General features: G+C 35.7%; 1 protein-coding gene across 1 annotated transcript in view; it reads left to right on the top strand.

Moving 5' to 3' along the window:
- Window positions 1-23533, top strand: part of SPRED1 (sprouty related EVH1 domain containing 1) — a 120986-nt gene that overhangs the window by 47149 nt on the left and 50304 nt on the right. Inside the window, exon 2 of the mRNA XM_014847329.3 lies at window positions 11260-11434. Coding sequence (XP_014702815.1) covers window positions 11260-11434 — 175 coding nt within the window. The remainder of the gene's footprint in view (window positions 1-11259; window positions 11435-23533) is intronic.

Below are 23533 nucleotides of genomic sequence, written 5' to 3'. Positions count from 1 at the left end.
CATTTGATTTAAAGTGTTTGTCTAGTAAGTCCAATGTCTGTGCTTCCTCAGGGAGATTTCTCTTAATTTCATCTGTTAATGGGTCAAGTTTTCATGTTTCTTTTCATGCTTCATAAATTTTTGTTGAAAACTGAGCAGTGCATATTATAATGTGATAACTCGGGAAATCAGATTCTTCCCACTCTCCAGGGTTTATTTTTGTTGCTGACTGTGGGCTATAGTTTGTTTAGTTACTTCTCTAAACTCTTTTTGTAAAGTCTTTATTCTTTGCCGTGTGTGGTCTCTGAAGTCTTTGTTCCTTTAGTCTGTGATCATCTCATGTTTTGACAGAGATGTCCTTGAACACCAGGAGCTAGAAAAAAGAAACTGAAAGAAAGAAAAACTCTCCCAGTTTTTTCAGATTATCTCTGTATCATGACATTCCTTCAGTACTTAGCCACATTTTTTACAACTCTGCCTTACCCTTTACTTCCTGCTTGTGCTGAGCCTAGAGGTGATCCCAAGATGAATACTTGGGATCTTCTCAGATTTTTTGTGAACATGTGTCCTGTCCTGGGAGTACATGTGGCTTCCTAAATTCCCCAGTATATGAGATTGGTTTGATTGTTCTAATTCCCTGAAGAAACAGTCTCCCCAGCTTTTCCTCCCAGGCTTTTGTTACATCTGTTGTTGGCTTCATCTGTAATATTTTGTCCCCAGCAGCAACTGGTTGTTCAGTTGCCTTACAATGTGTTTGAGGAGTGCAGGCACCCTGTGTCAGTCCTTCACATAGCTCAAGACACAATTCTTTGAGACTAAGGTCTGCTCTGCTCTCTCTGGAACCAGGAACCAGGATTCCATGCTGAGAACGCAGGCTGCCATCTTCCAGACGGCAGAGTGGGATTAGGCCAAGGGCAATGAAAGTGCCACAAAGCTTTCCTACCATTTTTTAAGTTGCCTGCCTTTTGGTTTAGTATTTTCCTGGTTGCTGTAAACCTTTGACTGTTTTCTAGAGTTCTGACAAAATTTATTCTGACAATTTTTGCCCTGTTTTTTAGTATTTCTGATGGAGCTATTTTCTTTGCCATCTTCAGTGCCAACCTCCTCTTTTAACTTTTTTAATGTAACTACTAGAAAATGGGGATTACGTATATGGCTGGCATTATATTTCTATTGGATGGTACTGCTGTAGGGTATTAAATTTTCAGTGAAAATTGAGTTCATTTATGTTGCATTCAGAAGGAAAAAATATCAAAAATTTTCAGAAGTCCCACAGTTACACAATTAGGATTAGCTATTTGCCATTATATTTTTATTCCAAGACTAGTGTGGTATTTTCACAGGAACTCTCTAAACTTCCTTCTGTAGGATGAAGTGTTATTAATGTTGTGTAATTATGTCCCTACATTACTAAAGCTCCTAAATTTTGACTAGATTTTCATTTGATGAAGTGTTTAAGTCACCTTGTGCTGTCTACTTCTCGCCAGAAGCTCTCTTGATAGGTGTTTATAAGAAGGGGTGAGCATTCTTCATGCTGCTTCATCTGATTTTCTTTTTTTCCCCCTGGATTCAATTATACAGGCATTTATTAGATGCCTATTTTATGGAGGTTCTCCTAGGACTTACTTTCAGGTGTTGGCCATATCCAGGACTCTCAGATATTGGTGATTTTTAATACTGTGTGTGGAGATGCTTCCTTTTTTCTCAGGAGATTGTTCTACTGATTAATCTCTGCCACTGACTCCATGTCTTTTTAGCATCCCTGGCTTGTTTGCCTGATCCCCGAAGAATTGGCATTCTCAATATGCAGGGTTGGCAGCTTACTCTTGTTACTCCTCTCTTCTTTGCCATTAAATGCCAAGATATTATATGCATTCTCAGCGTGGGTAAAGCTGTAGTCTAAATACTTGCCTCCAGGTGCATTTGGAAAAGTGAATGCTCTTCACCTCTGCTAAATAAAGTTATAGGTACAGAACCATATTGAAGGAGTTGGCAACATATTCAAAAGTTGAGGGTACTAAATGTAAGGGATTCTCCTGGCTTGCTTAGCAAAAGCCGTCTTATGTTGACAATGAAAGAATTACCTCTTCAGGAGTGTCAACTCAATCTCCCTGTCTGTTCCCTGACTAGAGAGAGTGGTGATTTCTCACTGAATGCTCTTGTCATTGCCCTGGTGCAGTCAGAAGAGTATTATTTCATCTCAGCCCTAAACCCACAGTTTTTTCATTAGTATATCTGAGCACAGGTGAGACCAGGCAATATCATTTTACTGAAGACACTGAGAAACGAGTAGTAGACTACTCTGCCTTCTTCCTACCTGGTGAAAAGGAACTTCTCATATAACTGCATAGTGGTACACTCAAGGATATCATGTACCTAACCTACATCAGAAAAATGGGACAATGTCCCCTTTTTGCTTTAAGTAAGAATTATTAACCATAGCTAACCATCAAGTATCAATTACTTGAGTCTCCCACTCATACTTTATATAATGGAAGCAGTTACAAAAGCTACCTAACCTAATTATAGGCATCAGGGAAGACTTTCTGGAGAGTGAGAATTATAATTAGATAATGTGTTAAAATTTAGAGATTGTCCCTGTTCACCTTGGAGTCTGGAGGCACACCTCTCTGCTAACCCTATGCCTGCTTTCACAAGGTGGAAATCGTTTTTCTCCTACCATCCAGCAACCTCTCTCAAGCACATCTTTCCTTCTTGAAACCTTGATCTAAGGTGCAAGAGGACTCTGGAATTCCTTCTCCTGTCTGTCCACCTTCTAAGAAGTTCCTGTCTCCTCTCAGGACATGCCCATGAGAGTATCCAGCTTTCTTCAGGCAAGACCTTATTTGCTATCTACCCTTCCACAGAGCGGCCACGTTAAGTTTAGTAAAATAAGCCCAGCATCTTTGGAAGAAATACATGCATGTGATGTGATTTGTGGGATGTTCTGTAGAAGTGTGTGGAGAGTGCTGGGATGCAGGCTGTATCTGAACGAGTCTGTGTAATGGGGGAGAATTATAAACTGTAAATAGTGGGAACAGAGAGACTGATTCTTTCAGCTTGGTGGGAAAGGTGCACTGTGCAGGATGCAGCAGGTTTTGACATCAGGAAGGGCACAAGGCTGTTAAAATCAATCTGCATTCCACTAGAAATTCATCGTTGTACTATGAATGGCAAGTGTACAAAAACTGCTAATTCTTTTTATAGAGACAAGTACCATTTTGAGATAACCTTTCAGAGAGAGTACGTTTGTGTGTGTCAGAGTTTGCTAAAAACATTTTTGAATGGGTAGGGCATTCACGTGGTACAAATTTCAAAAAGCATAAAAGGATATTTAATGAAAAGAAAATTACCCTTGTACCTATGTCTCATTTCACCGTGCTAGAGAAACAGGTTACTAGTTTTATTGTGTAAAGTTTCTGTCTATATGCAAGCATATGTGCATATGTGTTTTTTCCCCACAACTGGTAGCATACTAAACATACTTGTGTATCTTAAAAAAAAAAAAAACTAGTTAATAGAACTTAGAGATCAGCTCACTTGATAATATAAAGAGCTTCCTCATTTTTGTCATGGCTACATAATGTTGCATTCAATAGGTGTTCCACAATTTAACTCGTTCCCTGTTGAGTCTTATTTAGGTTGCTTTCTTTTTTTTCCCCCTGTTAAAAACAGTGCTTCTCTTTAAACTATGCTTATCAAGTAATGATTTCTTACATGTAGAAGAAAATGAATAGAAGTAGAATTTGCTGAGTCAGAATATTTGCATCTTTAATTTTGGTAGATATTTCCAAATGACCCTCCAAACATGTCATGCTTCCATCCCCTCACCAACTTTTGTGATAACAAATTTCTTGATATTTGCCAATCTGATAGATGAAAAATAGTCTTTAATTTGCACTCTTCTTTATTTTGAATGAGGTGAATTTTCTTATTATATATTTCATGGCATCTATATTTTCCTTCTGAGAATTTTATTCATGAACTTTGCCTATTTTCCTCTGTGTTGTTGGTCTTTTTAAAATGATTTTGAGGCCCGGCCCAGTGGCATAGCAGTTAAATCCTCACATTTTGCTTTGGCTGCCCGGAGTTTGCTGGTTCGGATCCTGGGCACAGACGTATGCACCGCTTACCAAGCCATGCTGCGGCAGGCGTCCCATATATAAAGTAGAGGAAGATGGGCATGGATGTTAGCTCAGGGCCAGTCTTCCTCAGCAAAGAGGAGGATTGATGGCAGATGTTAGCTCAGGGCTAATCTTCCTCAAAAAATAAAGTAAAATGATTTTGAAGTTATTTTTGAGGAAATACCTCTTTATTTTTTCTGTTATATGTTGTTTGTGGTAGATAGAATACTGTGTTGATCTTCCTCCCCACTCCTCCACACCTCAAAGATGTCCTGGCCCTAAACCCCAGAACCTGTGAATATATTAGGACTTGGCAGATGTGATGAAGCTTATGAGCTTTGATATGGGGTGATGATCCTGGATTATCTGGATAGGCCCAATCTAATCACATAAGTCCTTAAAAGTGGAGAACCTTTCCTGCCTGTGGGGCTGTGGTCAGAGAGAGATGGGACTACAGAAGAAAGATCAGAGAAAAGCAGTGTTCCTGGCTTTGAAGATGGAAGGCGGCCATGAGCCAAGGAAATGTGGACGGCCTCTAGGAGTTGGAAAAACAAAGAAGCTCATTCTCTTCCATACACTCCTGAGAGGAATGCAGCACAGCTAGCACTTTGATAAGCCCAGTGAAGCCCTTTAGGCTTCACACTCACAGAACTGTATAAATTTGTGGTGTTTTAAGTCACTAAGTTTTCAGTAATTTGTTATGGCGCCAGTCAAAAACTCATACATGTGTGCTATACATTTTTTCTCCATTTGTTGCTTTTTCTTTTTACTTTAATGTTTATGTGTTTTTTCTATGGGGGAATGTGTTTTATATAGTTGAATTTACCCTTTTATTTATTTATTTATTTTTATTTGAATTTTTTTTTGTGAGGAAGATTGGCCCTGAGCTAACATCTGTGCCAATCTTCCTTTCTTTTATGTGGGGTGCTGCCACAGCATGGCTTAAAGGTACCGGTGCTAGATCTGCACCCAGGACCTGAACCTGCCAACCCTGGTCCGCTGAACCAGAGTGCGTGGACTTAACCACCATACCACCTGGCCCGCCACGTTATCCTTTTATTTTTTAATGGCCTCCAGATCTTAGACCTTTCCTATTATAAGATTATTTAAAATTTTACCATATTTTCTTCTAATGCTTTTTCTCATCATGAGCTCTAGTATTAATGTTGGTTCCTTGTCTTCTACGTTCTGGTCTCTTATTGACAGTGAGTACTTATATTTATAGTTCAGCTATTCTGACATAGACCTAGAGAATTTCGAAAGATGAAATCATAGCATCAGTGCTGGTAATTCAGATGTCAGAGGAGATGGACGGTAGTGATGCCAGAAGGCAGGAGACATACAAAGTTAGAATTTTGTACTCCTTTAGCAGATTGCTTTTATATCCTCAAGAAGGTTTTCTCTCATCTTTTGTCTTTTGTCTCATCTATTGCTTTTGTAACAAATTGCTACAGACTTAGTGGCTTAAAATAACACAGATTTATTATGTTGTAGTCTGGAGGTCAGAAGTCCAAGTGCATCTCACTGGGCTGAAATCAAGGTATCGGAAGGGCTGCATTCCTTCTGGAGGATCTAGGAAAGAATCCCTTTCCGTGCCTTTTCCAGCTTCTGTAGAGGCCTGCATTCCTTGGCTCATGACCCCTCTTTCCATCTTCAAAGCCAAGAAGTGTAGTATCTTCAAATCTCTCTGATTCTGACCTCTTCTTCCTCCCTCTTCTACTTTAATTCATCTTATATTGGTTTCATTTTCATTTTCTGAATATGAGTTAACATATTTTCTTCCCTTGGAACCATAATAATTTTATGGTTTACTTAAGAGAGGATGATGTAACTTAAGCAGCTTTCAGGTAACTCATTTGCAAGGAAATAACATCTTGATAAATTTTTAAATTGTAGGATCTGAAAATCTATTGCAGAGCGACTTTTCCCTTTAGACCAAATATTCTTAATCTCAGGTTTGTGAACTTCTTAGAAGGGACTGCGAATCCCCAAAATTGTATTTAAATGTGGGTTTTTAGCCATATATGTATTTTCTTCAGGGGAGATAATCTGTAGTGTTAATTACACTTTAAATAGCATCAGTGATTACCCTGGCCTCCCAATTTAAGAACCATTACCATGCAAAACAAACAAAATGACTTGTACAGCTCTGACTTTTCCTCAGTTCTGTTTCCTAAATTTATATACATTTCTAATTACCTGTTGGTCATTTATAATGTTGTAGCTGACTGTTCTTCGACTTAGCATTTCAAAATACTTTCCTTAGTCTTTCTCTCCTTTTCTCTTTGTTCCTCTCTTTCTCTCTGCCATCTCATACCATCCCACCTCTGGACTCCATGCTGAGAGCACTTTGGTTCCAAGGTCTTAAGTATTTATTTGTGATTTTTCTCTTTTAGCTTTCTGCTGGAGATTGCTAATTATGCCCTTGTATCTTACCGTCTTTTCTTTAGTAATTGTGTCCCCAGTTTTTAGATGGGCACATGGTCACATGGAAATATAGACTATATTTCCTAGCTTCCCTTATAGATAGGTGTGGTACTGTGACAATGTGATATAAACAGAAGTGTCTGTATAAATATCTGTATTAAGATATTTTATTATATAAAATTTGTTATAATAACTTCCTAAGTAATCTCTCTGTCCACAGTCTCTCCTTATAAATTTTTCTGTACTTTCAAGCTATGTAAATCTTCTATTAAACACCTTTTGGTAGGAAACTTTAGATAAGGGCATAATTGACGTATATTGGCAACATCATTGTAATAATTTGGCGGTTTTTTAATGAAAATATAATTGAGCAGTGTTTGAGGTAAAGTTTAATATCAGTGAAGTAAAAAAAAAAGAGAGAGACATCTGGAAGTTTTAAAGCATGGCAGGGTAGGAAGGTTTAGAAGTTGGGTTAAGCTTAGGAATGGGATGAGGAAGTTTTCTGGTAGAAATCCATGCTGGAACAGGTGGGCCCTAGATACAAAGAGATGCTAATGAAGGTAGGCCTCAATTCACTGACACTGTGCAGCAGCTGTGAAGACCTGGTTGCTGTGCCCAGGGGAAAAGAGAATCATACGTCGCTGAGAAGCAAAGACCAAATTGGATTTAACTTCCTGGTAATGGAAAAGGGTTAGTGTGTGCTGTAATTCAGTAAATGCATGAATACTTGCTCTGCCAGATATGGGTGATTTTAGGGACTTTCTGACTTTCACAGAAAGTAGAGCATTCTGTTTGCTTCCTCTTAAGTCACTTTTATCTAAGGAGGGGATGACAAGTACAAATTTTATTATGCTACAAGGCAGAGTATGACAAAGTTTGTAAGAGCTCCTGTTAGTATTTGGGAGTGGGTGAATGTTTTCAACAAAGGAGTTACTGCTTTTATTTGGAAAGGAAGACATTTGAAGGTAAGGGGGTTATGAGATTAAAAGCACAGGCGAAAAGATTAACTTTGGCAAGAAGGAAGGTCTGTCAAAAACAAGCCAAACATTTATTGAACAACTTGAAAAGTTTTCTGGTAGGTGTTTTAGTCTTAGGTCTTGAAGTTGAAAGCTGAGTTGTTGAATTATAAACGAATGAAGGCTATGGTAGGGAGAATACACATAAGCTTCTGAAATACTTTAAAGCTTGAAGGATCAACTAGAATAGATAAGGGAAATAGTTATATATTTGGTATAGTTGAAAACATGAGATTCAAAAACAAATTTCCATAAATTACTTGCCAGCTTTAAAACCTCTTTTGTTGTGTTAAGGTGAACAATGAATTGGGCAACCCTACTCTTCCAGTAAGGAAATCTTTGTTTTAGTTATTTTCCTAGAAAGGACAACAAATCTTTCTAGGTGGCACTTTTTATAAAAAAAACTTTTTTAAAAGTATTTACTACTGCTACTTAAGTACTACATAGTAGTACTCAAAAAGAGTACTACTTTTTATAAAGTAGAAAAAAAGAAATTGGGATAGTGAGGGTAATTATGTTGGGGATACCTTTGTTTAGAAATATTCGTACACTTAAAAACAACATTTTAAAATTTTTATAGTATCTTGAGTAGAGCCAAGTTATAGATAAAATGTGAATTCTTAATTTATTTAAGTTTCTTTTAATTTATAGGTATTATAAAATAATAACTTTTGAAGAAACTGAGAAATGAAGGGAAAATGCCTAATTTCACCATCCTAAAGTAACCACTAGAGTTTTATAGTTTTTAGTAATCTTACTTATGCACAGATTTATATTTTTAAAATATAAAATATGCCTAAGAAGGATTATACAAATTGTAAATGAGAATTAGTAAGATTCAAAGATGGTAAAAATAAGAGTCTGTGCCCTAACAAGGATAACTATTCTCACCCTCTGAAGTCAAAGTACACCCTGAGCTTCTGAACTGAGTCACTTTACTCCTGAGTCCTCCAAGTCTTGTAGAATCTAGTATAAAATTCTTAAATTTCCCAATTTACTATATAAGTAGAAGAGAAGGAAGAGTCAGGATTCTGTCGTAAAATAAACACTTTTAAATGATTATTGGGAACTTGAATTTTGGTTCTGACCTAAGTTCTACTTTGTGACTTTGTATCTTCACTGAACTTCAAATTTATTGAGCTTTAAATGCATGAGTTCAGTTCACACATATTTAATCTGAACCTAATCTATCTAAGTTATGTGCTATGCTTCTTGGGATATCCTTAGACTTAAATTCTTGATAAACCAAAGGACCTTTGTCTAGTATTGATTCTGTCCCTCCAAGCTGGTTCCCAGTGTAATAATTTTCTCTGGCTTCTTGGGATGCATCTCATGTTTATTTATAGTAGAGGTACTTATTCCAGCCCATCCTGGAGTATTCCAATTTGATATCTGCGTCAGCCCAGCGTTGATGTACTCACACCTCCTCTGGCCAGTTCTCTGAGTTGAAGTTTGGTAAGAACTGGGCTCAGACAGGAATCAGAGCCTCTGAATAACTGAATAATAAAAAGCTTAGACACAATGGTAGCCTATGAAGCTAAAGACTTTCAGAGCTTCGGTATAGAGAATTATTTTGACCCCAGTAAAAGAGAATTATGGTTGACTAGGTAAATTTTATTTTTTCCCAGGCCCTACTTGGGTTTGAATTACCAGGATGACAGCTAGTTCAATTTTAAATTCTTTGTTTTAGTAGTAATTAATACTTATATAGTGTTTGTTATGTGTCAGGCATTATTTACATTTGTTAAATGTGGGTTCTTTAACTTTCTCAAGGACACATAGCTAGTAAGTTGCTGAGCCAGGATCTAACTTAGGAAAATTTGACTTTAGACTCCTTGCTCAACCACGACACAGTGCAGCTTCAAAAGTGTACAGCTCTCTGACAAAAGACTTGTGTCAAGAATATATGAAGAACTTCTAAAAAGCAATAATAAAAGACACATAATAAAAAATGATCAAAAGACTTAAAAAGAAGGCATGCAAGTGGCCAATAAGCAGTGAAAAGATGCTCAACGTAATGAGTCATTGGGGAAATGGATATTAAAGCCCCAGTGGGTTACCATTACATCCTCACTACAATAAGTAAAATTTAGAAGTCTGAAAACACCAAATGTTGGCAAGGATGTGGAGCCATTGAAATTATCATACATTATTGATAGGAGTGTATAATGGTACAACCGCTTTGGAAAACAGTTTGTTAGTTTTTTATATAGTTAAATATACTACCCTATAACCCATTGATTCCGTTCCTAGGTAATTATCTAAGAGAAATGAAAACGTATGTGTACTAAAAGACTTGCACAAGAATGTTTATAACAGCTTTATTCATAATAGTCAACAACTGGGAACAATCTAAATACCTATCAGCGTAAGAAAGAACAAATGAGTGGTGACCTGTTTATTCAGTGAGTGAACTACTAACACTATAGAGTGAAAGAAGTCAGACCAACAGGGTGCAAGTGGTGATTCTCTTTGATTCCATTTACTGGAGGCCCATAAGAGACAAAACTGACTCACTCGTTAGAAATCAGAGCAGTGATTACCCAACTGTTGGAAAGGAGCCTTAAGGGAACTTTCTGAAGTCATGAAAATATTCTGTATCTTGATTATCATGTTGATTACAGATGTGTACATTTGTGAGACTTTGTTGTTGTATTTAAGATCAATATGTGATGTTATGTGTAAAGTATGCCTCAAAATAAAAAATAAAGTAAAAAAAAAAAAGCAAGGAGGAGATTTCAGACAAGCACTGACAGTAGAAATGACAGCTGGCAACCTAACACTTAGAACATGCAGAGACGCTAAGCACAGAACTGTTACATAGAACCTCAGTTGATACTCATAATAACCAAGACAAGCTTAGGTTATATTCAGTATAGTTTTCTAAGAAGTCAGTAAGGTATATTACTTTTAGAAAGGATTTCACTAATAATTATTATATTAAAAGTTTTAGAATCAAATGCTTACGTGTTATCTAGAACATTAGTATAATGAAACGTTTCTTAGATTTTATGCAAAGTAATTTTGGTTAACATTGGGAAATTATTCTGAATGTAACTACAGTCTAGTCTCTCCTAAGAACAGAGTCTACCAAAAATAAAGCATGAAAAGTTTCTGTAGACCAATTTGCTTGATAAGTTTTTGAAACAATATTTATCTTTATATGATTTATGTCATTTAGATTCCCAGTTGTTAGAAGAAATGGAAAATGTGAGATCTGAGCTAACCATGTTTGTTTCAACATTTTATTTATACTATATTCCAGAAATGTTAGAAACTTAGTGATGTCACAATTAAGTGTGCTCAAATACAGCAGTAATTTGTCCTGGTTACATTGCAGCAGGTGGACGTACATAGACGAGTTTGATAGTGGCCTATGTAGTTTGACAGTGCTTGTCTCTGGGGTCCTTCATAACTTGTTCCATGACAGTCAGATGTGCTTGAACTACTCAAATGATGAATTGAAATGAGAGATCTGTAGTCTTTTATTTTGAGGTTAGTCTTCAAAATGAAGGTTAACCTTTTAAGTTAGTTTGTGGTTTTTTACCTCTTTTAAGTAGGTTACTTTCTGTGAACTATCATGGAAGCAGTAAACACTCTGTTTAGTTACCACACATTAACTAATGTGGTCTTTGGTTTCTCAAACAAGACTGACAGCTTGACTGTTCTTTGTTTATGGAAAAGCTAATTTCTAATCTTTGCATCTATTTTAGTAATAGTTATGCACGAGTGCGAGCTGTGGTGATGACCCGGGATGACTCAAGTGGCGGATGGTTACCACTTGGAGGGAGTGGACTAAGCTGCGTCACTGTCTTCAAAGTCCCTCACCAGGAAGAGAATGGCTGTGCTGACTTTTTTATCCGTGGAGAGCGACTCAGGGACAAAATGGTAAAAATAATGCATCTATTGCTGTAATTTTAAGATTCTCTAGAATAAACTGTCTATTTAAAATTATGATTAATGCACCATTATGAGAATTACTTTTGCCCAGGATAAATGATTATATTTTCTGTAGTTTGTTTAGTGTTAAAGATAGTGAAATGTGCCTGTTTCTTTGCAATTGGGACTAATATTAATGTACACATGTTAGAGGGGAGCTGCGTTTCTGATTAGGTTTAATACAAGAACATTCATGAATAGTCCCTCTAGTTATTAAACCAGGTGCACCCTGCCTCCCCTTCTCCTCGTTATCCCCTAGACTGGAGATTGGCAAAGTATGGTCCACAGGCCAAATCCAGACCTGACACATGTTTTTGTATGGCCTATGAGTTAAGAATGGTTTTTACGTTTTTAAATGATTGAAAAAAGTCAAAGAGTAATGATTTGTGACACATGGAAATTTAATGAAATTTAAATTTCTTTGTCCATAAAATGAAGTTTTGTTGGAACATAGCAAAGCTCATTCATTTACGTTTTGTCTATGGCTGCTGTCACCCTACAATAACAGAGTTGAATAGTTGCCACAGACACTGTAAATATCTGGCCCCTTACAGAAAAATTTTGCTGGCCCCTGCCCTAGATTCTTGTGTTCTCAGATTTCTTATTTCATTCCCTATTAGTCTAGTTATTCTAGACTCATAAGACTACCTGGTGGCCAACCTAGTTTTAACACTGCTATCTTCCACTCCAACAAGTGTTTCCTTACATCTCTGTATTTTAAAATTTGAACCTAACCTTTGATAATGTTAGATATTTACTCTTTTAATCCATGTGTAAAGCTCTTCTTCTTTACTTTGTTTGTAAGCCAAAAAACAACTCTAATCATATCTGAAAAGCTGAGTAATGTTAGTGTCATTCCTGCATCAAGCAAAAGGAGAGCATGCACTTAGAAGCAAAATGAGAACAGAGTGCCAAAAACTTCTAAGACTCTTGAGAATAACTAGAATTCCTTTTAAGTATATATTTGTGGATAGTTTGTGAGCCCACGTTGCATCTATAATCTTACTTCTATTGAAAATGTATTTTAAGTTCCAAATAATTCTTTCATATATGAACATTTTTGAATAAGCCTACTTTCAGTTTGGGTTCTTGGTTTCTGGGTATTTTTCACTAAATTATTTCAGTAAGTTAGAAAGTAGTCTTATTTGTCTGTGCCCCGGTTTCTGCCTCAGTTAAATGGAGACTTAGCCTTTATCATCTTGAAAGCCTTCCAACTCTAGTTTTGTGTGAGTTTATGGGTCACTCGTCACTATGTATCTCAATTAACCAAAGTGTGGTTTTAGGATTGTTGGAAACCCTAGTTTGAAGTCAGACATGTGTATAATAAGTTAAACACGTCATCTCTGAAAGTTTAAATATTTAAAGATGGTTCTTGCCATGAGTAAGATGGTGACTGGCATATACGGATGCTTATTTGAAATAAGGTTTGTAGACTTCTAAGAAAGAGCTTATGATGATCTGTTCTACTGGTAGTGTTTTAAAAGTAATGCTTTAAAGAGTGTTTGTAAGTCAGAATACTGGTAACAGTAGTGAAGAAGAAAGGTGGCTTTTCCCAAGGGTGAAAGAAGCACTTTGGTAGAAGACTTTTCCAGCCTTTAATTTCTGATTACTTGTACTAAAAATGTCTTGTTAAACTTCCCAAAGAGTTATGTTTCACTCCCTTTTTATAAGAGGCACAAATAAAGAGCAGACTGACCAGGATTTTTTCAGGAAGGCAGTATTTTGTGTGATTGGGTCAGTACTCATTCATTCGTTGGTTCATTCAGAGTGATCAGAAATTATTTCCTCTGATGCTTACCTGTAACCTGCTTGTTTTTATGATGCTTCTGAAGGTAGGGTTTATTTCCCAGGTTGCCCTTCTGATACTCTAAATTAGAGCTTCCCAAGCTGTGTGCTGTGAATACATCTAAGTGGCTGAGCCTGCAGGCTGGTTACCTCTCAACACTAGCAGCTCCTCCTCTTTCTGGTTGCCTTATAAATGCTTTTTCTAAGTGTGTCTGAGGAAAAAGTTGGAAAGCTCTGCAATACATAATTGCCTTTCATACTTTCTTTTTTCCCTGCTTTATCTCCCCAAACTCCCCCGTCCATAGTTGTATATCTTAGTTGCAGGTCCTTCTAGTTGTGGGATGTGGGACGCCACCTCAATGTGGCCTGACCAGCGGTGCCATGTCCACGCCCAGGGTCTGAACCCTGGGCCGCGGCGGCGGAGCGCGCGAACTTAACCCCTCGGCCACAGAGCCGGCCCCGGCTTTCATACTTTCTTGATGGTTGCGAAGGAATTCAAAAGAAACACCAGACGTTGGTGTTGTAGCCCAAGATAATGGAAGTACTGCCTCTCTCCCAGACATGAGGGGATGGATGGAGTGGTCTTTAACAAGGATAGATTCTCAGAACCACTTTTCTTCATCTGTGTGAATTGCATCCTTCATTTCCTGATAAATCTTTATATCCTTGATTTTTTTCCCTTTAATTCTTTAATAGAAGTTAGTGTTATCTTGGATCACATTTTTTTTTACATGCTAATTAAAATTTAACTGTTAATTTGTATAGATAATCTTCATGATAGAGCTCCACATTCCCCGTGGTAGAAACTTTCTCCTTTGCATTTTTCCTTAGATACAGTGGCTCTTCTCTGTTTGTATAACACTTCTATTTTATGGGCAAACATTTTACCAAAGTGTTTACTGTATATATAGGTTATATTATTTGACCATTTTCAGCTAAATTGTATGTGATATCTAAATTTAAAACACTGAATTATAATACACCTTTACAGACTTTATAAGTACCTGAGTAAATTGTCAATAATGACATTAAAATTTTGCTAAAAGATTTACTCAACAGTTTTTAATTACAATCAGGGATCTAAAATAGCTATTTTTAAGTTTATGTTGTAGACAAAACACTGCAAATTTACTAATTTAATTAAAATTACCATGCTTTTTAAAGCACATTATGTACTAAGAGATGACAAAAAATGGAGTAGGCTACCTAGAAAGATACAGATCCTACTGTATCTTTACAACAACTGGATTACTTAAGATTGTCTGTGAAAACAAGAAAAAAATGCTGCGCTGTTATGAGATAGATGTGATTGTAAACTTAAGAGTGAAAAAGGTAATATTGAAATGAAGAAAGAAACAAACATTTCAAGTTTAGAGAGTTGCCAAAGAGAGTTAAGGAATTTTTTTTGCAGATTAATAAGTGATTAGATTGTGGATAAAAAGTGGTTTATAAAAATTAAAATACCTATAAGGTAATAGTTGTGTTATTTAAAAAGGCAAATGGGGTTTTTAAATGGGGTTTCTTTCCTTATGTTAGAGACTAGAACAAGTTTAGAGTATTTGTTTTCTAGGAAGGATGTAAAATAATTATAAGATAGCAATAGCTGTATTAAAAATGAGACCTTCTTTCTATAGTGGGAAACCTTAAAGACCAGGGAAGCATCTTTCTGCCTTGGATTGCTTTGAAAAAGTGCCAAACAGCAATTTCCCATTGTGCCTCTGTGAGTTATTTCATTTGTGAAACCTCAGTCCTTCTGCAGGACTCTTCCTCCACTAAAAACCAATTGCATTAACTAGCTTGTCCCTTAGGATTCAGCAGCTCTGTCACTTGAAAGATAGTAGTTCTCATGTTCACCATAATATCACAGAGTTAGGGAAAAAAGTGGGAGTGGGAGTAGAGCTAGTGTCAGCATTTTTGTGTTTTTTATTCCCCTGCAGAGTATTACTCTATCACCCACTTATATGAATCCCTTTATTGACACGGTACCATTCAGATCAGCATCCTCTAGCTTTCATTTTTTGTTTAGTGACCTTCGCAATTCCTTCCTATAGCCAAGTTTTCCCCATCTGAGCCTCATCATCGTTCTTGGCTACTTTTCTTTGCACTGTCCTGACCTCCTGGTCTTCGTTTCAGCAGGCTGCTTTCCTGAGTCTGGTTGTTACCCAGAACTATTCCATTTGAGGAATTTTACAATTTCCTGTCATTTCTATTTTATTCCCCTTTTCTTGCTCTGCATTTTCATGCTTACTTTATTACTTTTTGCCACTATTTCCACCCAATTTCACTAGATTTCTTCTGGCTTCAGTATCTTTTTTATTATTTTCTTTTTTAATCCAGTCTAAGTTTTTCTTGTCAATCATTTAAACCACTCTATCATTTGTATTTCAGTAAACAATATGTTGCTGAGTTTTTTACCTTTCCTCGCACTAAGGGAACTTCATTGAATCTTATTAAAAGAGAATATTTTCTTTTTACAAGTGAGTCTTTCATGCAATAAATATTTATTGAACAGTTACTGTGTGCTAGACACTGTTCTAGGCACTGGGGATATTTAAATGAACAAAGACGGAAATCTCAGTTCTTAAGGAAATAATATTTTCTGGTGAGGGACTAAGAAATACCGCAACAAATAAGTAAGTAAAATGAGTTATATGCTAGACAGTCCCAGCTGCTAAGGGGAAAAACAAATCAGAGAAAAGAAGTATAGAGATTGTTTTATGGGGAGAGTGGATAGAATTTTAGATAGAATAACCAAGAAAGGGCTTACTGAGAAGGTAGGTGTTAACATTTGAGTAGAGATTTCTAGTTATGAATAAGGCATTATATTCTAGTTTATATGTTCAGATTTTCAAATCTTGAGTAAAGTAGAAAACTGTATTGCTGGTTAAGTTCTTCTGCTATACTATATAACATCTTGGACTTCTTGTGGATTTGGTGAATGGTGTCAAACTGTGCATCAATAGTAGTCATAAACCTAGCTATTTGTGATTCCTCCATTTATTCAAAGAAGTCTTATTTAATCTTGATTCTGTTTCATCCTTTTCATCTCTGCCCCTCTCTTATCTTGCCTGTATTAATGCAGATAAGGCTTATAATATTTTTTCATGGCCTAGTTTTACTTATTCTCTCTAGCTTCTATATTGCTTACCATACTGAACTTTCTAAAGCTTGAGTCTAATATTTCTTTAATAGTTCCCCAAAATTTCCTAGAGACAACTCCATCTCCTTATCTCAACACAAAAACGTTTATAATCCATCTGCCTGTTTCCCAAAGGCAATCACTTCCGTGTTGCTGCCTTACTGAGTTCAACTCATGGTTCACCAGAAACATGCATTGCTTAGGGCAATGCCCTCCCCTCTTTTACATTAACTAAGAAACTATAAAGATAGCATTTTAAGAATTTATGTGGAATAGAGAATGTAGACAGCTTACTGAGGAAATGATAATGGCAGGAACAGTTTCTTTTATATTGTCATGGTAGGTCACAGATGGAAAAAATACGAAAATTGAATTAGAGAAAGCACCTGGGGCAAACCAGTTTTGCTGTGAAGGACTGGAATTGGAAGAAATGCTAATAATAATTACATTCATCTAATTCAAAACTTACTTGTTCATTTTAGGGTCAATCCATTTAAAAGATAATAAATTCAACTATTAATAATTTTTCTCTACAGCCATGAATTTTGTGACTTTCTCCCAGCAGTTGTTTTACAGCAGTTAATTCTGAATATTGCCAGTATTCCCTGAAGAGAAAAAACCCTGCCTCTTAGCGTTTCTATTCTCATTCTTTTGGAGCCACATGATAGCTGTTTCCTGAAAATTAAGATTTAGAATGCGTCCCATATTATCTTCCTGGCTACTTTTATTTCCTCTTTTCAGAAAACTTCAGCTTAACACTTACTTCAGCACTCTCTTTACTGACTACACTATATTTCCTCTTTATTATTGAATTGTTTATTTTAGGCTAACATCACTCCGTTCTTTCGTCATTGATTTATCCTGGTTGATCTAGTCTATCAGGCTCCTCAGGATTGTCTTGGCTTCATCTTTCTCTTTTATACCTGATTGTGATATATTTCGTAATATTTCCATTACGTCCCAAGTGCTATTAAACTGTTATAACAGTTAATAGCCTCCCTAATAGCTAAATTAAAGTCTAAATTCTGTTCTCAAATTACTGACCTTACCTGTTAGCTTTCTAAATATTTCCTCACTGCTGTTGCTCTATTAGAATCTAAATTATAACCTGAATGTAGCATGCTTTTAATTGATTGGTTGACTAATATTGTTTTAATTAATCAACAGCTGTTTGAGCCTTCCATGTGCTAGACTTTTTTTGTTTTTTGGTTTTTTTCTTTTAAGTTTAAGGTGTACAGTACGATGGTTTGATTTAGTCTTGCATTCCTCTACTTGGGCTGCCATAACAAAATACCGTAGACTGCCTGGCTTCAGCAGCAGAAAGTGATTTTCTCACAGTACTGGAGGCTGGGAAGTCCAAGTTCTGGGTGCCAGCTGATTCAGTTTCTGGTATGAGCTCTCTTCCTAGATTTCAGAAGGAATAGAATTCAATCCATACCACTTTCTATTCAATTCTACTGATTTGTTTATTCTTGTGTAAATAATATACTTTTAGTTATTTTATTTAGAGTTTAATATCTGCTAATACTGGTTTTTCCCTTGTTAGTCTTCTTTATCCTTTTTTTATATATTTCTGCTCATTCTTTCAGAACCCTAAACAATTTACCATTTTTTTCATATAGGTGTATTTGTTTATGTTTCTTCCTAGGCACATAAAAATTTTCATGACTTGTAAATGATTTTTTCCCCTCATTTATGGTGTCTTTTAAAGCTCATTCATGCAACTTATCTTCTTTTTGTGTAGCACTAGCCAGAACGCAGAATAACATTAGATGATGTTGGTGATAATTTTGGCTTCTTTGTGAATTTAATGGAATTTCTAGTGTTGCACCGATAAGTATGGTGCTAACTGTTGTTTGGACATGTCCTTAATGTCTCGTAGGTCCCCACCACCATAATTTGATACTGATTTTTCTGAAATCTGGTGTTGCAAATGTTCCATAGACTTTTGTAATCTGATATTTTTATTGAGGTAATTGTAGATTATTAATTGCTGTTGTAAGGAATAATATACAGATTCTGTTACCTTTTACCCAACATTTTGCAATGATATAGTATATCACAACCAGACTATGTATTCACATTGATACAATTCATCATATTCCGATTTTCCCAGTTGTACTCATTTGGGTTTGTATTTAGGTCTATAAAATTTCACCACGTGTATCCACTACCACAGAAAAGATACAAAATAGTTCAATCACCATAAGAATTCTCCCTCCTGTTACTCTTTTATAACCACAGCTACTTCCCTCTTGGCCTGGCAGTCACTCTTCTGTTCTCCATTTCGATAATTTTGTCCTTTCAAAAATGTTACAAATGAAATCACAAATATGTAACCCTTCAGAATTGGCTTTTTTCATTCAACATAGTTCCCTGAGGGTTCATCCAAGTTGTTGAGTCTATCAATAGTTTGTTCCTTTTTATTGTTAAGTAGTATTCCATGGTATCTTTGTATCAAGGTTTGTTTCACCACTGACTCATTGAAGGACATCTAGGCTGTTTGCAGTTTTAGGCTATTGCAGATAAAACTGCTATGAACATTCATGTACGAGTTTTTCTGTGAATGTACTTTTTGTTTGTCTGGCATAAATGACCAAGACTAAACTTGCTGGGTTGTATGGTAGCTTCATATTTAGTTTTATAAGAAACTGCCAAAGTTTTTCCCAGAGTGGCTATACAATGTTACGTCTCCACCAGCCATATATGAGCAATCCATTTTCTAAGCGTTCTCACCAGTATTTTGGGTAGTCACTGTTTTTTTTTTTTTGGTCATTCTGATAGGTGTGTAATTGTAGCTCATTGTGGTTTTAGTTTGCATTTCCCTAATGGCTAATCATGTTGAACAACTCTTCATGTGCTTATTTGTACCTTCTTTGGTGAAATCTCTCTTCATGTCCTTTGCCTATTTTCTCACTGGATTGTTTGGTTTTTTTGACTTTGAGTTTTGAGAGTTCTTTATATGTTCTAGATACTTAGTATTTTGTCGGGATCTTTTTATCTTTTCCACAGGGTCTTTTGTAGAGCAAAGTCTTAAATTTTGATGAAGTTCAGTTTATCAATTTTTCCTTTCATGGATGATGATTTTGGTGTCGTGTCCAAGAACTCTCTGCTTTGCCCTCAGTCCTGAAGATTTATCCTGGGTTTTTTTCCCTGGATATTTTATAGTTTCACATTTTATATTTAAGTCCGTGGTCCCTTTTGAGTTAATTTTTATATAAGTTGTGATATTTAGGTCAAGGTTCATTTATTTCGCCTATGCATATCCAGTTTTTTCAGTACTGTGTGTGGGAAAGGTTATCCTTCCTCCCTTAAATGACTTATATACTTGTTAAAAATCAGTTGGGCATTTTTGTGTACGTTCTCCGTTTTGTTCCATTTCTCTTTTGTTTATCCCTTCATAAGTATCACACACTGTATTACTGTAGCTATATTGTAAGCCCTGATACTGGGTAGAGACATTTCTCCCATTGTGTTCTTCTGTCTCAAGATTATTTTAGCTGTTCTAGGGTCTGTGCCTTTCCAGATCAATGTTAGAATGATCTTGTCTATGTCTGTAAAAATCCTTGCTGAGATTTTGATAGTAACTTTGTTAAACCTGTGGGTCAATTTAGGGAGAATTGACATCTTTACTGTGTGACTCTTCCAATCCATGATGTGGTATGTCTCTGGTTAGGTGGTCTTTGAATTCTTTCATTAGCATTTTGTGATTTTCAGCATATAGATCCTATATATATTTTAAGAATATACCTGAATGTTTCATTTTTCTTTGAGCGGTTGTAAACCTTATTGTGTTTATAATTTAGTACATGCTCATTGTATGTGTATAGAAATGTGATTAATTTTTGTGTGTTGATCTTGTATCCTGTTACCTTACTGAATTATGAGGGTTTTTTGTAGACTCTCTGGGATTTTTTAACATAGACAATCATGTACCTACAAATACAAACAGTTTTGTTTCTTCCTTTTCAGTCTGTATGCCTTTTATTTCTTTTTCTTCCATTATTACAATGACTAGAATTTCCAGTTCTGTGTTGAAAAGAGTGGTAATAGTGGACATCCTTGCCTTGCTCAGATCTTAGTAGAAACACGTTGTCTTTCATCCTTGAATATGATGTTAGCTATAGGTTTTTTTTTTTTTAATAGATGATCTTTACTGAGTTGAGATAATTCTCTGTTCCTAACTTGCTGATAATTTTTTATCATGAATGGGTGTTGAAATTTGCCAAATACTTTTTCTGTGTCACTTGATATAATTGCATCTTCAGCTTATTTATGTGGTACATTACATTGATTGCTTTTTGAATGATGACCCAGCTTGTGTACCTGGAACAAATTCCACTTGGTCATGGTCTATAATCTTTTTATATATTGTTGGATTTGATTTGCTGCTATTTTGTTGAGGAATTTTGTGTTTAAGTTCATGAGAGATATTGGTTTGTCGTTTTCTTTTTTGGTACTACCTTTGTCTGATATTGGCATCAAAGTAACACTCACATCATAAAATGAATTGGGAGGTGTTCTCTCCTCTTCTGTTTTCTAGAAGAGATTGTGTAAAATGATGTTAGTTTCTCTTTAAATATTTGGTGGACTTCTCCAGTGAAACCATCTCAGTATAGAGGGATCTCTTTTTGAGAGTTCCTAAGTTACAAATTCAATTTTTTAATGGTTATAGGACTATTTAGGTTAACTGTTTTATCTTTGGTTGATGATAAAACCAAAGCTCTTGGTTGAGTTTTGATATATACGATTTTCAAAAAATTGGCCCATATCTTCTTCCAGGTTGTCTAACTTATGAGTATAAAGTTGCTCTTAGTATCTCAATTATTCTTTTAAAGGCTATGGGATCTTTAGCAGTAATCCCCTGTTTTATTCCTGAAATTGGTGATTTGTATTTTCGTTTTTTATTTGCCAGTCTTGCTACAGCTTTATCGATTTCATTGGTTATTTTTAAACCAGATTTTTTCATTGATTTTTTTTCTCCTCTATTTTCAATTTTATTGACTTTTGTTTTTTGTTATTTTCTTCCTTCTGCTTGCTTTGGGGTTATTTTGCTCTTCTTTTTCTAGTATCTTGAGGTAGGAACTTGAATTATTGCTTTGAGCCCGTTCCTCATTCCAACATCCATACCCTTTGAAAGGATTCAGTTCACCGTAATAGAAAGGTTTGAATTTATAAAGTTTAATCTTTAGTATATTCTTTTTTTTTGTCTACTTCAACTCAAAGGCTGAAGATCTCCAACTATCATGTTTTTGGATATTCTTGTGTTTCCGAAATGTTTTTGTGTTATATAGATATTGCTGTATGAATCGCTTAATAAAGGTTCATGTCTGTTAAATCCTTAGATCATTAACATTGATTCCATCAGAATTGTATGGGCCCCTCTCCAAGTTATGCAGATCCTGTTGAGGGAGAAGAGAATTGTTTAAGCTTGTTTAGTTTAATTCTGGCAGTTCAAAGGTCCCTCAGCCAGTAGGGGTTTGGGAAGGAGACAAGTAAAGAAGCTGGGAGTATTTTGTGTGCCCAGTAATTTTGTGATCTTCTTTAGTGTGGCTACTCAGAGTTAGTCAGGGCAGTGTCCTAATTAGAATTCAATTGTGACAGTTCCCTCCCCTCTTTGCTGGTAGTAATCCCCCCTAAATTCTCTACAGAGGGTGGCCTTCTTGCTTGTGGCTCCTAGTACTTGACCTGTTTCCCAGAGGCACTGTTTGAATCCCAGTGGATCTCACCTCCTGTTCCCTCATCCCCTCTCCGTCTTATTTTCTAGTGATTCAGTTTCTTTAATGGTTTCAGGTCTCTAAGGGTTTTCTAATTTTTTTCAATCAGTTTTGGTAAATTATAGTTTTTCTAGGAAATCAACTATTTCACTTAGGTTTTCAAATTTGCGTCATAAAACCTTACATTGTATTCTTTATTAGTTTCTAAATCTTTGCTGTACCTTCAGTTTTGTTCCCCTTTTCATTCTAATATTGTTTGTTTGTACTTTTGGGCCTTTTTTATTTGTTCATTTCACTGGTCTTTGCAAACAATCAACTTTTAGCTTTTAATTTTTAATTAAACTTTTAATTAAATTTTAATAGTACAAGAACTCTTATACATCTTTTACTCAGTTTCACTAGTTTTTAACTTTTGCCATGTTAGTTTTGTTCTCTCTCTCCCTCCCCCAGTACACACACACACACACACACACTCTTACTTGTTTTTGAACTACAGTCACACATTGCTTAAAGAAACGGATACATTCTGAGTAATGTATTATTGTGCAAACATCATAGAGTGTACTTAGGCAAATCTAGATGGTATAGCCTACTACACACCTGGGCTATATGGTATTAATCTTATGGGACCACCATCATATATGTGGTCAGTTATTGACTGAAACAGCATTATGCGGTGCATGACTGTATTTGAAGTAAGTTGCATACATCCCAACTTTTACCCTTTACTACATCAGTGTATTTTTCCTAAGAATGAGGATATTTTCTTAGATAATCACAGTATAATTATTCTATTTAGAATACAGTACTTTAATCTACAGTTTTGTCAACTGTCCTAGAGATGTTCTTATAACATTTTTGTTCCTTCAGTACAAGATCATGTAGAATTTAGCTGTCATGTGTCTTTACTCTGCTTTATTCTGGAGCAGTTCCTCAGTCTTTCTTTCATGACATAGACATGTTTAAAGAATGCTGACTTCCTCTCTTCTTTTTGTGGTAGCTGACTGTTATTATGCGAAAAACATTGCCGTTGTTTCTTCTGTTACTTTAAAACATTTTTTTTAAATATTCTAAAATGCCACTCAGCTCAGAACACAGCATTAAACACAAGTTTTTCTTAATAGAAAGTTGCTAAAAATATGTATTTGATAATATAATTTCATAGAATGCCTTGGTTTCCTTTATATAAAGGATACTACTAGTTTTTATATTGTCCAGAAAACAAAAAGTCATAATATGAGAGAACTGTTTGAGATACCAGCTATTGATTTTGGTTATCAAGTAATTTAATTTGAGTTTGGAATTTTTATTTCAAAAATGAACCTTGGACTCATATTTCAGAAAATTACTAGTAAATTTTTTTTGTCTCGTTACCAACTTAGCTTACTTCTTAGATAATACTACTTG

The sequence above is a fragment of the Equus asinus genome, chromosome 2, assembly GCF_041296235.1.
Source record: "Equus asinus isolate D_3611 breed Donkey chromosome 2, EquAss-T2T_v2, whole genome shotgun sequence".
Lineage (NCBI taxonomy): Eukaryota > Metazoa > Chordata > Mammalia > Perissodactyla > Equidae > Equus > Equus asinus.
Note: the sequence above shows the minus strand (reverse complement) of the source record. Positions and strands in the feature narration are given on the sequence as shown.